A 17,479-nucleotide genomic window follows, 5' to 3' on the forward strand; every position below is an offset into this window, starting at 1 on the left:
ATATTTTATAATTTCAATACGTATTTGTGTGCTGTCTCGTTGAAAGATTTTAGGCAGCTTTCATCTCATAAAAACATACCACAAAGCAATATCATGGAGCCACAATAAATTAGAAACCTCCCCCCCCCCAAAAAAACGCCCCCACTTTCCTCCAATTAAATAGCATTGTTTGCCCTGGAGGGCTCTCTGTAAAAGCAGTGTTTTCACAGCTTTCTGGAATGTTAACAAAATGTTAATAGAATGTTTTCTATCACAGACCCAATTATGGATAAGGATGCTTTTTGAACTGGAAAATAATTTTCTGAGCCTAAATTGGCTGAGATGTTTGGTAACATGTTTATTTGACTTATGATAATTTTATTTGCTGAAGTGATTTTTTTACCCCCAAGTAAACATATTTTTTTTAAAACTGAATAATTTTTTGTTAATAAAGTAAGCAAGATCAATGATTCTCAACCTTTTATACCTATAACTGCATCTGCCAAAGAACCTAGATCTTTCCAGAAATAAAGATATGGAAAAAAAGAATTGGATAAAGGGCTCTCAGGTTAACTATTTCTTGTTCCATTCTCAGATACTAAAAAAAATGGCTTTAGGATAACTATGATGGATGAGACGGAAATTCAGCAAGCACTACTTCTCCTACTATTGGCTGCTAAGAGGGAAATTTCTACCAAGAAGACAGCTGTTAAAATGAAAGGAAAAAAATCAATGCCCAATAAATCTTTGCAATAGTCAAAGCCGCCCTGTGGGAAAGGAGACAATTTGGATTCCTGTCAATGGGCATACATGGGCCAATGCCAATATCAGTGCCTAACAGAAATTATAAAAGAAAGGAGAAGAGTTATGGGATAGATGTGGGACAACCCAGTTGGCTTGCAGAGAGGAATGACACATTGCCTTTCACTTCTGATGGCTTCTGTTGCTCCTAAGAGCCAAGTGGCAATTGTTCAACTCCCTAGTCTAGCAATAGACACTATGGCCATTGCAACCCACAACAGCATCATTTCAAGTTCTGGCAGATGCCATAATTTTTCTTCTTCCAGGAATTTTAAAACTGATGAGGATCCACAAGAGTAGAAGTGGATGTGTTAGACAGAAAGCTGGATGAACCACGGTCAGCAGTGTGAATCAGGAGATGCAGTTGTGCCTTTTTCTCCTTAGATGGACATTTAAGCATATTCTGCATCCCACCTAATTTGGTTCAATTTTACTTTCTATTGATGGTATCACCAATTGAGAATCACTAGCTGAGATGTTTTATTCAACACATATTCACTGTTATTTAGACTACTGATTTGGTTTGATAAAGAGGCAGATTCCTTTTGTTACTTTGGGAACAAAGACAAGCATTTCTGCTGTCTCAACCTCTATTAAAGGGTGTCAAGTTCACTTTTTAAACACTCAGACGCAGAAAAAACAAAACTCACCTGGTAGGGTCTGACTTTGTGATGTATTTCTTGTATTCCAACTTCTCTTGTTCTCACATCACGGCACTAGATGGGAAGATAAAGTGACAAAGCTTCAAATAAGAAGAGACAGACAAGAATTGCAACAGGAAAAATATTTATATATAAAAATATACTGCTAAGCTTGTAAGCCGCCCTGAGTCTTCGGAGAAGGGCGGGATATAAATGGAATTAAAATAAATAAAATAAATAAATTTAGGCTAAGGAACAGTGCCCTCATCATCACCACTGCTTCCTCCAGGGTTTAAAATTAAATTAAAATAGACAAGATGATAATTTGAATGGAAGATTTCAAAATAAAAATACTTACTTATCCATTCCTAATACATCTCTAGGCAAAAAGAAAGGAAAAGCCTAGTATATAAAATAAAAGTCCATCCATTGCATATATTAGCAGACACTAGTTTTCTTGAGCAATCTTCTAGTCCAATCCCCTTCTCAGGCAGGAAGCCCTATACCATTTCAGACAAGTGGCTGGCCAGTCTCTTCTTTAAAACTTCCAGTGTTGGAGCATTCACCACTTCTGGAGGCAGGTTGTTCCACTGATTAATTGTTCTAATTGTCAGGAAATTTCTCCTTAGTTCTAGGGTGCTTCTCTCCTTGACTAGTTTCCATCCATTGCTTCTTGTCCTGCCTTCAGGTGCTTTGGAGAATAGCTTGACTCCCTCTTCTTTGTGGCAGCCCCTGATATATTGGAACACTGCTATCCTGTCACCCCTCATCCTTCTCTTGGTTAAACTAGACATACCCAATTCCAGCAACCGTTTTAGTCTCCAGTCCCCTAATCATCTTTGTTGCTCTTCTCTGTACTCTTCCTAAAGTCTTTTTTGCATCGTGGTGAGCAAAACTAGATACAGTATTCCAAGTGTGGCCTTACCAAGGTGTTATAAAGTGGTATTAACACTTCACGTGATCACAAAATAAGACACCAATGTTAACTGTATTTTGCATTGGATATATGAATACTGAAGCAGAGATGGTGATCATTCTAATTTAAAGCTGTGCAGGTAGAGAAACTCCTGAAAAATTTGTCAGAAATGTAGAGTGTACTTTCCATGAAGGATTAGGGACAGAAACTTGCCATGCTTCTCTAAGAAAGGCTTAGGGGCAAGAATCTTTCAAATATGATGAAAAATATATTGTTTATTCTGGGTGAGATTACATTAAAACAAGACAAGCAACATATGTTTATCTCCTATCAAGCATAGCAGAATGACTCGGATGACAGTTTAAGAAAACTGTAATCCAAAACTTTTTAGAAGGCAACATGTGATCTGATCTATAAATCATCTAGTTCTTAACTCAAGAGTTTCAAGTAGTGTTGACCCCTGATTGTCGATGTACAAGTGACATAAATGGCACAAAGTATCCAAAGTATGACAAGTTCAGTGTGGTATAACAATTGTGATCATTCTTTATGGGGAAAGAGGGAGAGGAAAAGAATGTGACTTCTAGATATTGTAAAATGGTGATTACCAAGGACCGAGATAAAGCTGGTGTACTACCTCATATCTTGACTGCCTTGAAAACAGTCTAGAAGTCTGATGCAATGCTTGAAAGAACCAAAAAAATCTGAGCACAGCAGACTCTATTCTTCTTCAAGGAATTTTCAGTGGAAGTAACAGCAATACTGCTTATCATTTTTCTTCTGTACTAGTAAGGTTGCTGTGAATCCTGAATATCTTTAGGTGCCATGCAAATCTTGATCTACCCAAGGTATTCATCTTAATTCTGGCTAATTTAGACTAATAATTGTCAACATTTTTCTTCTGCTACTGCAAATCACTCAGAATGCCAGCCTCTCAGCTGAGTACACAGAGTAAAATGTGACATTTTCCTCTGCAGCAGGGAATGGATGAAAGTGCTCCTGGGCACCAAAACACTTCCCAACTTTTTCTCTTCTACGCTCCCTATGCTACCAACATTTTTTTTTAAAAAAGTAGGATCCTGGCATGCTGCAAAGCACCAACTTCAATAAACGTAATTGATTTGAAGCAATGCCTTTGGGCTTCACAAAGTCTCACTTGTATGTTAAACAACTTGTCTCTATGTGACTGGCCACATCTACTATAGCAGTCTCCTATTACAGTCTTCCTTGGAGGATGCATCCACCATATGCTCTCAATGTTCCAAATGTACTTTTAGTCCAAACAGTTATTTATTTCTATCCTATATAAATACATTAAGTATACCAAGGGAGGACAAGCAACAATGTGTTTTGCTCAACAGGAAAAAAAAAGTTTTAAAAGCCTGTTTCCATGAACAATAATTGGTGGCACTTCAAATCCTTTTAATTCTAAGAGCATATAAATTATCTTTGTATAGCTCAAGGCGTAAAGAAGACACATCTACTCTAAATAGAAGATTTTTTTAAAAAAAATATACCTTGCTAACCCAGAATAGCCTTTTATAAATCAACTATATCAGGGCTCCCCAACCCTCCGGGTCATGGCCCAGTACTGGGTTGTGGCCCATTTAGAACAGGGACATGCAAGCGGCAGACATGTACGCTTGTGCACACAGCTCTATTTGCACGAGCAACGGGCACTCATGCATGCACGTGAAGTTCCATTTGTGCGAGGTGCCCGCCGTTCGCACAAATGGCGCTTCAGGCATGTGCGAGAGTTCCTGCCACTTGTGCAAATGGAGCTGTGCATACAAGCATGCGCACCTGCTGCCCCCACAAAATCATTTCCTCTCCCTCCCCCTCTCCGGTCCACAAAGCCGGAAAGGTTGTGGACCACTGAATTATATGGTTACCATAGAGTGAAATTGCCACATTCAGGCCAGGTCCTGTGTTTGGCTGACTCTAGACAGCCTTTTCATATCTAGAATGAACTATTCTTTGTGTGTGTTCATAAGGAATCCTGATAACTGTCCCATTCACCTCCCCCTCCCACTTATCTGAATAAGGATTATTTAGATAGGAAAAAACCCAAAATCAGAAGCATACGTCTCCTCCATGTTAGTTCTGTACATCTGAAAAAAGTCAGCACGATGGAGTGTATTTATCCATCATCACAATGAACAGAATAATAACCTTAATGCAACTAATCTGTGATGAGGCGATTGTTTTGAAGAACTTCCGGCTGCCTATTATGTACCTTTCCAGAAAAACAAGATTTCACTATTTGTAAGCTATTCCTTCTTCAATGATCTTTATGGCTGTACTCAGGCCTACATGCAAGGAAAATACTTAATAAATTTGTGTGCTGCCCATCTCTCTACCGAATGATTTTGGGCAGATCTTGCAAACCAAAACAATTATACTTAGTACTGATAAGGATAGTCTGGTAGATGTAAGAAATACTGAATACAATTATGTGTTGTACCTCTGTTCCTAAGTCCTTCATCCTAGCCAAAGCCAATTCTCTCAAGTTACCATGTTCCACTCCAGAAGTGACTAAAGGCATTGGGATATCCCTGCAAGAAACAGACCCTCCATCAAACAAAAACATAACTTCAAAGAAATAACCATCAACGCTTTAAATATAAAACACAACAGTTCTTTGTTTGTTACTATTTAGTTGAATCAAATCCAGCAGGACTTCATCCCTGTGTTGTTCTGGTGCTGTTCTTGATACCTGATTAAGAATTTGCTGTCTTTGCCATTGCTTTGACTTATGACCATTCATGCAATAACTATTCAAAGTTACAACAGCACAGAACAAAGTGACTTATGACCGGTCCTCACACTAACAATTGTCATAGTGTCCCTGTAGTCACACAATCAGAATTCAGGTGACATGCAACCAGTAGGTATTTACAATGATTGCAGAATCCCAGGATCACATGACTGCTGTTGTGACCTTCCCAGGGGGCATATGACAAGCAAAGTCAACGAGGGGAGCTAGATTTGCTTGGATTTGCGATGGTTTGTTTAGCAATCATAGCAAAAAAAGGTTGCTAAAATAATAATTCAGATAAATGTGGAATAATTCCAAATATGATACATTTGTTCTTTTGGAGAAGAATTAATAAATAATAATAATAATAATAATAATAATAATAATAATAATAATAATAATAATAATAATAATAATAATGATGTTGGAAGGGACCTTGGAGGTCATCTAGTCCAACCCCCTGCTTGTTTGTTTAAAATGATACTGTTGCTTCTTCTGCTGTCATCTATTTCCTGTCCACATACATTGTGTTTTGATTTACTCTGGCACTTGTCCAGCTCTTATGGAATTTTTTTGCCTCAGAATATGAAATAATCTTCAACTTTATTTGTATGAGGGTTAAGCACATAATTGAACTATGAACATTAGGAATAGCGCTGCTGATTTAGAACACAGATCCACTGAATCAATGTTTGGTTCCCAAAATGTCCAAATAAATGCTTCCACAAAATTTAGAAATATCCTACCCCATTGTTTATCTCTATTAGCTAGACCAGTGTTTACAACTTTGGCAAACTTCGCCAGGGAATCCTGGGAGTTAAAGCCCACATATCTTACAGTTGACAAGGTTGAGAAACACTGAGCTAGATTTCAGAAAGGCATTGCCTCCGGACATAGAAATATCACACTGTCATAATTATTAGCAACTATTTAACAGGCTTGAGATCAGCGGTGGGATTTAAATACCTGAACAACCAGTTCTCTACACGGACGCCACTTCCGGAAGTCCATTCTGAGCGGGGCCTCTGAGGCTCAGAACAGACTTTTGGAAGTGGCATCTGCGCACTTCCGGTGGGCTGTTCTGGGCCCTGAGAAAAAGGGCTAAGGCATCAGCCGGTTCACTGAAATCCAACAAAAAATTAGCTATCGGTTCTACTGAACTGATGCAAACTGGCACGAACTGGCTGAATCCCACCACAGCTTGAGATTCAAGAATTTGCTTAACCCTCATATAAATAAAGTTGAAGATTAGTTCATATTTTGAGACAAAAAATTCCATAACCACTGGACAGGCCCTAGAGACACAGATAATAGTTCTATATAATAATTTGGGTATTATACTTGGACCAAGAACCAGGTTCAAATCCTCAGCCCTATAAAAGAGGTCATTTGTTCTCAACCCAACACGCTTCACAAGGATCAAGTGACGGAATACCTTTCCCATCCTGGTATTCTGCTTTGAGGTTTTGGAGAAAAGGCAAGCCATAATAAATAATATAAGACGTTGAACTGAAAACTAAACATAAACTTTGATCAAATAGAAGATGGCTGGTCTAGCAGAGAGAGAAAACTGAAAAGGAAAACGTGATATGGTGCAATCATTAAGAGGAGGCCACCCAGTGACATCTAACAGTGGGTCATATGTCCCAATTCACTGCCATTTTATTGGGGGGGAAAGCGAAGGGAATTACACTTTTGCAATATAATTATATGGGTGGGATGGTGAAGAAATATAAAATATAAATAAAAGAGTGGGAGATAGGAAACCCCTTACTTGATCTAAAACATCCTTCCAGGAAAATTAGTATGGACTAGAGACATAAACATTTTATTGGGCATATGCCATGTCTACTTGGGGTTTTTTTGGGCTGGAGATAAGAACTATGGGGTCATGCCAAATATTGACCTGAGAGAGAGGGATGTTAGAAGGTTTTTTTTTTGAGGGGAAGACATGGCATATGTTTAAGAGAGTAAAGTATAAGAGAAAGCGAAGCTAAAAAGACAACGCTTCTGAAACTTAAAAGTTCCAATATGTCTGGGTGAAAACAGCTATCTTGTTGCAAGGAAAATGAAAAAAGATCAGGGGACTACAAAAGTTGGGAATGTAAGAAGAAAAAAGAGGCTTGATGGTGATAGGATAAAGCAGATTATCACAACATTCTTCACCCACTGGCACACTGGGGCGTAATTTCCTCACCCCCTGCTCTTTTCTACATCAACCACCTATCCTTTCCTCTCTCCAGAAGACAGTAATAATTAGCTCACTCATTAATTTATTCAGCTGGGTCCTGGGAGTAAATACAACCTCATCTAGTCAACAGACATTAACAGTCTTCAGGCAGTAACAGTTAAGAGTTAATAAGCACCTCCCTGCGCCAGCTAAAAGATACACTGGAGGAGAATGCAATTTCCATCTAGGCACGTTAGAACAGAGGCAGCCATCAGAGAGCTGTGCTTCTTTCCAATTACCAAAATACTGAGGAAAGCCAGGCTGTGTTGCACGATTCACCACAGGGATGTCAATAAAACCATTCTTGCACCCTGGCACGTAGCCTACATAGCAGTATCCACTGACAAGTCTATCACATCTCTGGAACAGTGACACAGTATACTGGCACGCCCAAAGGCACTGGGTGGCCATCTGCTGGGAAACATCTTTTTGTTTCTGCATTAGGAGAGGATATGACTCAAGATCAACATACACACATATGCAAATTTGGCAAATTTTAAGAGTGTAAAGTCAAATCTCAATTCTCTCTCTCCACTGATGTCAAAGGTTTAAGATGTCCTCGCTGGATTTTCCAGCAGCAAAGACAGCTTGGGATGTTTGCTGAAGTTTACCTGCCCAAAGATTCCTCTAATAATAATTGAGTATGGCAGTATTACAAATGAACATTTTTAAGAGTAGAGCCCTCCTTCAATTACTATATAAACTGGGAATTTTAGCTGGTAAAGGGCAGCTGTTATGTCAAAAAAAAAGAGAGGGGAAAAAAACTAAGAGAATCTTTATCGTTGAGGCTTCCCTATACATGCATTTCAAGCTATCACTACTAATGTAGTGTAATCTAATACAACCAAAAAGGTCAGGTTGAGGAAACATGTTGCACAATACCACCATGAGGTGTTCTTCTGATTGTCTAGAGTCCCACTGGTTCTTTTAACGGTAGCCAAGCTTTGAAGACTATATCTTTAAAAAAATTACATTCCTGGTAAATGGTTTCAATCAAGTGACAGGCAAAGACAAATTACTTGATAATTACATTGCTTCTTATTAATTCCCATCCTTAAGCAGACCAGCTGTTATCAGAAGCATTCTGTGCTGACAATTACAAATGGGATACCCTTCCCTCACTAGGTGAAAATCGGTGATGATAAACATGGGATTAATAGTCTGAAATGTTTATCAGCATTTGCCAATATCTTGACTAAAAAAAGGCAATGTATTCCTTCTTTTGCCTAAAACAAGTTATGCAAATAGTTCAGCATATGACTGGCTGTCATATGCATAGCAATCATTCAAATGTATAGTAGAATAAGAATTGACAATGTGTGATCTTCCAAATATTCTGAGGCTGCTATTCCTCTCATCGTATAACACTGCTCACATTGGATGGGCTGCAGTGGATTGCAATTTAGCAATATATTTCCTCTAGAACATTTCCTTTTTCTGGCTACTCCAGGAAAATGCCCTCATTTATTCACTCTTTCACCACATAGTACTTTAACACTAATACTGTTCTCTATTGCCCAATGTGCTCTTCTGTTGCGTGTGTCCTTCATCCCTTATTGCCTAGGGGCCAATCCACATTTGCTGAATAGCTACAGATCATCACTGCTTACCCTTTCCCCAGCTTGGTTTCTATTTTCAAAGCTCATTTGCAAGTATCTGTCTAAGATGCAAGTGGCCACAATCTATAGTGACTCATCAGAGATGAGCTTTAGTATTATGCAGATGAGCTATCAAGCACAGGCCACAATTATCATAACATTAGCCTAGTGCGTGGATTCATCCTGAATCACATGTAATGGCTTGATATTTGTGATGAGAATTTGAATGACAGAGCAGGAGAAGTATAACATTGCCAGTTACTTTCAGGGAAGTGAGGGATGGTTAAAGGATTCAGATTTCCAGAAACATTTATTCTGAGAGGATAATAAAGTCAGAAATAGATGCTGCATGAGGAAATCAAGCTGTTTTGTTATCTCAGCCCCACTGATGCACTACCATATTTTGTGAAGACTTAGCATGAGCAAGGCAAATGTTACCTTTGTACTCTGTACACTCGAGTCCAGGGAGGCACGAGGGCAAGAATTCTCGCCACCAAATCCACAAGGGTGCTTGGAGGATAGCTTTTGTACCTCCCAGTTTTCCAGAGTTCATAGAGGCCAGTGCCACGGATCACAAGTGTTGGGTATAGCTTCATGCCATCTGGGCGAAAGGCAGGATTCTCAAAAAACTCCTGCAGAAGAAGCAACATGTAAGAGAAATTAGTGCAATGGCTCACAACAGCTGGACAGTTCAATAAGTCATCATTCTGACAGGTACATGGGAGTGGGGAGTTTGCATGGTCCAGTAATAGGAAGATTTCATTGCAAAACCTCACCATGCCAGTAGATAGGCATTGAAGGGTTGTATGATTCGGTGGGAGGGAGAGGCACTCATTGAGACATAATTCTGCATAAAGTTTATAAAAATTATTTCCCGTTTCGTGGGCTGTTAGGCTTTTGAACGGGAAATAATTTTTATAAACTTTATGCAGAATTGACTTGCAAGGCCGGTGCGTGGTGCAATTAGTTCACATGGTATAATAAGATGGAGGGTTTGTTGTCACTGTGAGTTGGGGGGTGGGAGCACGAAGGGAGGCTCAGCTAATCTCAATGTATACATGGTTGTACTTTGACAATAAAAGTTCATTCATTTAGAAGCTTTTCTGTCATTCACTTAAAAACCCTCCTCCATGTGCCTACCAGCTGAAACTCCTACTGGACCACACCACTCATGAGATGTCCTAAGGCTATTTTTAAACCATGGGATGAATGCTATTTCAGAAGAGTATTAAATCTTTTTAAAAATAGCTGCCTCAGCAATTGACAGGTAGTTCTCCCTCAGTGCACTATGCAGCATTCCATTAGGTCAGCTGATTTTAAACATGGGTTTAACGTTATCTGGGTTGCTTGCCAACTGAAGTTGGCAACCCCAATCACTACCTGTGTAGTTATGTGTTTCTTCCGCGCAAAACAGACCAATTCTTTACACAACGTTGATGGATAAAGTGTGTTGCACAAGTTACCAAGATAGCTACTATCTCAAAATGCCTTTAAATGGCGGTTAAAGAGGTTTGATAGTTCTTCATAACGATTATCTAAAATCTCCATGTTCAGATACAGAAGTATATAAGTAAATTGCTATGGAAGAACAGCAGGAGAAGGAATACAGTTGCAAGAAAGAGTATGTGAACCCTTTGGGATTATGTGGAGTTTTGCATGAATTGGCCATAAAATCTGCTCTAAACGTCATGTAATAGACGTTTAGACAATAGAAAAACACAGTCTGCTTAAAATAATACTACAATAGACAATAGACGTAATAGACGTTTAGACAATAGAAAAACACAGTCTGCTTAAAATAATACTACACAAACATTAGCTGTTGTCATGTTTTAATTGAACATAAGATGGAAACATTCACAGTGCAGGGTGGAAAAAGTATGTGAACCCCTAGCCTAATGACTTCTCCAAGAGCTAATTGGAGCCAGGAGTGAGCCAACCTTGACTTCAACCAGTGTGATGATATTGGATGTGTTGCTGACAGCTGTCCTGCCCTTTAAAAACACACACCTGTTTTGGGTTTACTGGTCTCAAGAAGCACTGTCTGATGTGAATCATGCCTCGCAGAAAAGAGCTCTCAGAAGACCTACGATCAAGAATTGTTGACTTGCATGAAGCTGGAAAGGGTTACAAAAGTATCTCCAAAAGCCTTGATGTTCATGTGTCCACGGTAAGACAGACTGTCTACAAATGGAGAAAGTTTAGCACTGTTGCTACTCTCCCTAGGCGTGGTCGTCCTGTAAAAATGACTGCAAGAGCACAGCGCATAATGCTTAATGAGGTAAAGAAGAATCCTAGAGTGTCAGCTAAAGACCTACAGAAATCTCTGGCACATGCTAACATTTTTGTTGACACATCTACAATAAGGAAAACATTAAATAAGAATGGAGTACATGGGAGGACACCATGGAGGAAGCCATTGCTGTCCAAAAAAAATATTGCAGCACGTTTGAAGTTTGCAAAAGAGCACCTGGATGTTCCACAGCACTACTGGCAAAATATACTGTGGACAGATGAAACCAAAATTGAGTTGTTTAGGAAAAACACACAACACTGTGTGTGGAGAAAAAAAGGCACAGCACACCAACATCAAAACCTCATCCCCACTGTAAAACATGGCGGAGGGAGCATCATGGTTTGGGGCTGCTTTGCTGCCTCGGCCTGGACGGATTGTTGTCATTGATGGGAAAATGAATTCCAGAGTTTATCAGGACATTTTGCAGGAAAATGTGCGACCATCTGTCCGCCAACTGAAGCTCCGCAGAGGATGGGTGATGCAACAGGACAATGACCCAAAGCATACAAGTAATTCAACAAAACAATGGCTTCAACAGAACAGAATACGCCTTCTGGAGTGGCCCAGTCAGAGTCCTGACCTCAACCCGATTGAAATGCTGTGGCATGACCTTAAGAGAGCGATTCACACCAGACATCCCAAGAATATTGATACACTGAAACAGTTTTGTGCAGAGGAGTGGTCCAAAATTACTCCAGATCGTTGTGCAGGTCTGATCCGCAACTACAGGAAACGTTTGGTTGAGGTTATTGCTGCCAAAGGAGGGTCAACCAGTTATTAAGTCCAAAGGTTCACATACTTTTTCCACCCTGCACTGTGAATGTTTCCATCTTATGTTCAATTAAAACATGACAAAAGCTAATGTTTTTGTAGTATTATTTTAAGCAGACTGTGTTTTTCTATTGTTGTGACTTACATGATGTTTAGAGCGCATTTTATGGCCAATTCATGCAAAACTCCACGTAATCCCAAAGGGTTTACATACTTTTTTTTGCAACTGTATGTGGTTTTCAGGAAGCCCACAGGTAGATCTAACAAACATTAGTTTGGAATCTTGGGAAGCAAGATGATAGAAACATATTTAGTCAATAACAATTTTCACACTCTAATAGAACAGAACAGCTTTGTAATGGCTACTGATCATACTTGGGAGAAACCACATACAGATATACCATAACATTTCCTTAGGTCAGGGGTAGGCAACCTCGGCTCTTTTATGACTCATGGACTTCAACTCCCAGAATTCCTGAGTCAGCTGACTCAGGAATTCTTGGAGTTGAAGTCCATGAGTCATAAAAGAGCCGAGGTTGTCTACCCCTGGCTTAGGTCAATGTATTTAAAGTCCAATGCATACAAATTCTGTACTACCGTAGAGTCATTTTATGAACAAAGCTTCTGGAGATGGAATTGTATATTTTGATCTCTAAATGGTTAGGTTTGAAATGTGTTGGTCCAAAACAAGCAGTGCTGCTATGTTTCAAAGAGCTTACTTTATCAAAAAGAAATCAGTAAACCCCGCAGCAGCATAGGTTTTCAGGATACAAGTCAGGCCTGCTAGCCATGACACAGATATTCTATAAGGGTCATGACTGATTTTGCCAGCACAAGTCCATTTATTTTAATTTTTCCCAAAACCCTCTTCCACTATTATTATCACTAATGACATCAACAGACCTCATTCATTCACACCCTTGTAAACCTGCTAGCATAAATAAGCAGGATGCAAACTGTACAAATTAGTAACTTTGATGCCAAAAAACTGCTGTTTTTCCATTATTGTGAGGATGCCTACTCAGCTGTGCAGCTGCAGCTTTTCTTTCTAGGGGCCAGACAAAGAGGTGATTATCTTGCCTTGGCAGGATAAATATCTATAGAATTGGTTTACTGCTCACTCTGAGTAACTAAACAGAACAAAGAAAAAGTCAAATGGATGAGAAAGTGACAGTATTCCAGAAGATGGATCTCTGTCCCATTGTTATGTGAAGAGTAGGCAGGCAGGTAGAAAAAGCAGAAGCTTTCAGGAGCGTTAGGAGTTAAAATTGCAGAAGACCACAAAGGGCTTCTCCCAACCCTTTTATTTCAACAGGCTTTTAAACACTAAACAAGCTACTGTTTATTGATTGATTTAAATTTGTTGCCCTTTAATGTTGCTAGTTCTAGTATTTCATGCAATGTTTTCTCCCATATATTGATGCATTATGCATGGGGGCGAGGTGGGGATTAGGCAGATGATGTGCAGGGGTTCAGTATAGACACTCCCACTTAACCTTTTTACCCAGTTGTTGGAATTACAGTACTCCAAAGTAGAATTCCAGTTTTTGGACACCAGCACTAGCTTCATTTTTCTGATATATGTGATAGTAATTTTTTTTTAAAATGCTAGGTAGCTACAGGTCAGAATTTCATGGTGTCCTGTGTCCAGGAAAACTTTGAAGCTAGTAATGATAAGAAAGATTCAGATAAAAGCTGGCAGTCTAGGAATGACAGTTCAGTGGAGAAGTCTGAGAGGGACAGGAAACTCTCTCTCTCTCTCTCTCTCTTTGTGTGTGTGTGTGTGTGTGTGTGTGTGTGTGTGTGTGTGTGTGTGTGTGTGTGTGTGAGAGAGAGAGAGAGAGAGAGAGAGAGAGAGAGAGAGAGAGAGAGAAAAACAGAGAGAGAGAAAAAGACAGAGAATGCCAGGAGGCAGAAAAGGGCACTATGAAGAGAAACTGTCCATTCAATAAAAAATTTATAACCCTTCTTACAAACAAAAGGAAAGTATTCCCAGTACTTTGTGGCTGGTTACACCCACTGCCATGACAATTTTTGTGGCAACAAGGACACAATGCAAAATTTCAAATTGGGCCTAAAAGCTTGAAAATGTGTAGTAGTCTCCTGTATATGAAAGTCTATCGTATTGTTTTTCAACCTTGCCACTTCAAGATGGGTGGACTTCAACTCCCAGCATTCCTGGGAATTGAAGTCCATCCATTTTAAAGTGGCCAAGGTTGAGAAAAACTGATCTATCACATTAAAATTATCTTTGTTGCTACTGTGTCTCTCCATGGTTCCCTCCAATTACTACTTTTTTCTCTTCTCTGGATGAGATGTGGGAGATCCTAACTGATCAAGGATTACTAATGAAAGAGTTAAATTCGCTACAATAACTAGTTAATCATAACTGACTGGAAGTCAGTGTTACTGAGAATATGTTCTGATGGTCTTCGGAGAAGGGCGGGATATAAATGGAATTAAAATAAATAAATAATAAAAATATCAATTGAGAGACAGAAACATAGGACACTGAAAAAATGATCAGGTAAAAAGGGCGTTTTTTAATTTTTAAAGAAAATCTTCAAGAAAACAATAAAAAAACATACCGGTAATAATAATGCTCTGAAGAGGGTTGGATTTTTTGGTCCAGCTCTAATCGGCCTAGCATCTACCCAGGCAAGTATTCCTGCCATGGTGATTGTACAGGTTAGATATAACAGGGAGCAGCTTAATGTTATGCTCCTCATTCAGGAAGATGAAAGACTCTTTCATGCAGCCATCCTTATCTATGCCTGCATTCCTGACAAAATAATGAACTGTTGGCCTTGGAATAATACATCAAACAACCAAGACTGATTTTTGTTGAATGACTCCAAGTTGCCAGGACATAAAAGCAGTCACTTGACATTTAAATGTACAGATGTAATAAACTGTTTACTTTCTCATGAGACTTTATGCTAAGTCTGCTAGAGGTTAGACTTCTTTCCTTCCCCAACTGGCTCCTGCCCCCTCCAAATCAAATGAGGTCATTTTTTTTTTCATTCCCTTTCCTTTATACAGATAGTCCTTGACTTACAACCATTTGCTTAACAACCATTCAAAGTTACAACAGCATTTAATAAGTGACCAATGACAGGTTGATGCATTTATGACCGTTGCAATGTCCTCATGGACATGGGATTGTGATTCCAGCACTTCGGAAACTGGCATGTATTTATCATGTTTGCAGCATCTCAAGGTCACCTGATTGCCATTTACAACCTTCCTTGGGGCTTCTGACAAGCAAAGTCAATGGGGAAAGCCTGATTTGCTTTAGCACAGTATGATTTGCCTAACAGCCATGTCAAAAAAGGTCATAAAGTCAGCACGACTCATTTAACAACTTCACTAATAATAATAATAACAACAACAACAATAATAATGTTGAAAGGGACCTTGGAGGTCATCTAGTTAATTGTTCTAACTGTCAGGAAGTTTCTCCTTAGTTCTAGGTTGCTTCTCTCCTTGATTAGTTTCCATCCGTTGCTTCTTGTCCTGCTTTCAGGTGCTTTGGAGAGTAGCTTGACTCCCTCTTCTTTGTGGCAGCCCCTGAGATATTGGAATACTGCTATCCTGTCACCCCTCGTCCTTCTCTTGGTTAAACTAGACATACCCAATTCCAGCAGCCATTCCTTATATATTTTAGCCTCCAGACCTCTAATCATCTTTGACAGAAGTTCCAGTCCCAATTGGGGTTGTAAGTTGAGCACTACCTGTATATGCCTAAGCACATACACATACATAAAAACTTTGTTATTGTAAGAAATACTGTGAAAGACAGTAAACATCTTGGAATAGGGAGGCCAAAAGCATGTTTTCAATGCTTGCATATGTCACAGATATACAACAAACACCTCAAAATGCTTGTTGTACATTTCACGTACAACAGAACAGGCCTGCCATCAAAAATAGCACATCAGTATATTCAGAAATTAGGAAGATGTTTAGATGCAAAAAAACCAACAACAACCCACAGAAAGGAATGTAATCAGTATACCACAATTGCAACAAAGTTAAAATGGAAAAGTTGAAAAATCTAAATACAGAATTGTCTATACTCTTTGCCACCTTTTCAAGGTCATCTACATATTTGCAGCCTATATCTTGGAGTCCTAATCTTTCTCAACCCATCCTGAAATTCAAAACAGGCTAGCTAAGCCTCCTGCATAAAAAAAAACCCCATTTGACTTCAGGGATCCCAAGACAGGCCCACCTTTTGGGGCTGAAGATCGTCCCATGTCATTTTGAGAGAAGCATTACAAAACTGTAACACAACTCTCCCAATAGATTTAATATAGTTAAAACACATGCATGCACATACACACACTTTCCAGAATATTCCAACTAAGCCTGGGGAAGAACAAGAAAAATCCCACTAATATTATGTGATAAAGTTCCCATCACTTTGCATCCTTGTCCCATAAAAGTATGGTAATTTCAAAGTTGTATGTAGGCCATCTCTACACCTCCTAGTTTTGTGTAGTGTTCTAAAATCTTCAGGGATGAAACTGTGGAGATCATACCACCCAACAACACATAAAACCATCAGAAGAGTTTTAATCAGTCTGAAAATATAGCAAAATTTTATTTCCCATTGGTGAATTAAATACCTCTGAAATACATACCGTCTATGGATGCTCCCTCATTCTTGCTCCTTGATATTCATTAACATTCCAGATTTTTATTTGTGAGGCACTTTACACTGAGATTAATTCAACAGACCTCTTTTCTTTTCTGTGTTTTTAAAAATTGCTTTTCAAAACTACCTAGGTCAGGAGCTATCATTAAATAACAGCAGCCTCTTTCAGTATAAAGTGTGTGGATTACCATCTGGGTACCAAGGATAACATTTTTAAACATCAACAAATGGTATCAAAATATTGGGTATTAGAATGTATATCTAAATGTGGATGCAAAGTGGGAAACACCAGAATTCCTTACACACATAGTACATCCTTGAAATAAAAAAAACCCAAGTTTAAAGCAAAAATTAACATTATTTTGAGATACAGCTTGTATAAAAAAATGGTTGGGACAGCCTAAAGTCAGTGCTTTACCTACATTTATATAAAGGAATGTGGAGATTATAGACAGAGATTCTACAGTCTGGGGAAGAGGTCAGCTTAGGGGGGAACATGACTGACAGTCTTAAATCTGGTTATGGTTATTTGAGAATTCTTCACTATCATTTATACTACAATGTTTACTATTACTAGAGTAATAATGTACACATTAACTCTGCTAGCAAAAAAACAACAGTCTTTCAACAAGTTGGGTGATTCCTTGGAAAGGCAAATGAGTTCCTGAACTAGAGAATCTGATACAGCTGACTTTTTCCTCTGCAGTTATTTCAGAGATTTTAAAATGTCAGTGATGTTACAGCAACAATTAATCCAAAGGCAGAGCAGAGGGGAGGATAGCAAAGGTTTATCATTCAACTCTCAAAATTGCCCTGCACATTTTCAGTT

General features: G+C 38.9%; 1 protein-coding gene across 3 annotated transcripts in view; it reads right to left on the minus strand.

Annotated features, from left to right (window-relative positions):
- Positions 1-17,479, minus strand: part of ELP3 (elongator acetyltransferase complex subunit 3) — a 189,001-nt gene that overhangs the window by 110,771 nt on the left and 60,751 nt on the right. For all 3 annotated transcript variants that reach the window (XM_081345107.1, XM_081345108.1, XM_081345109.1), the window contains exons 10-12: positions 9,362-9,555; positions 4,802-4,892; positions 1,431-1,496 (exon numbers count right to left, since the gene is read on the minus strand). In XM_081345107.1, coding sequence (XP_081201233.1) covers positions 1,431-1,496; positions 4,802-4,892; positions 9,362-9,555 — 351 coding nt within the window. The remainder of the gene's footprint in view (positions 1-1,430; positions 1,497-4,801; positions 4,893-9,361; positions 9,556-17,479) is intronic.

The sequence above is a fragment of the Vipera berus genome (genome assembly GCF_964194415.1).
Source record: "Vipera berus genome assembly, chromosome: 1".
NCBI classification, from domain to species: Eukaryota; Metazoa; Chordata; class Lepidosauria; order Squamata; family Viperidae; genus Vipera; species Vipera berus.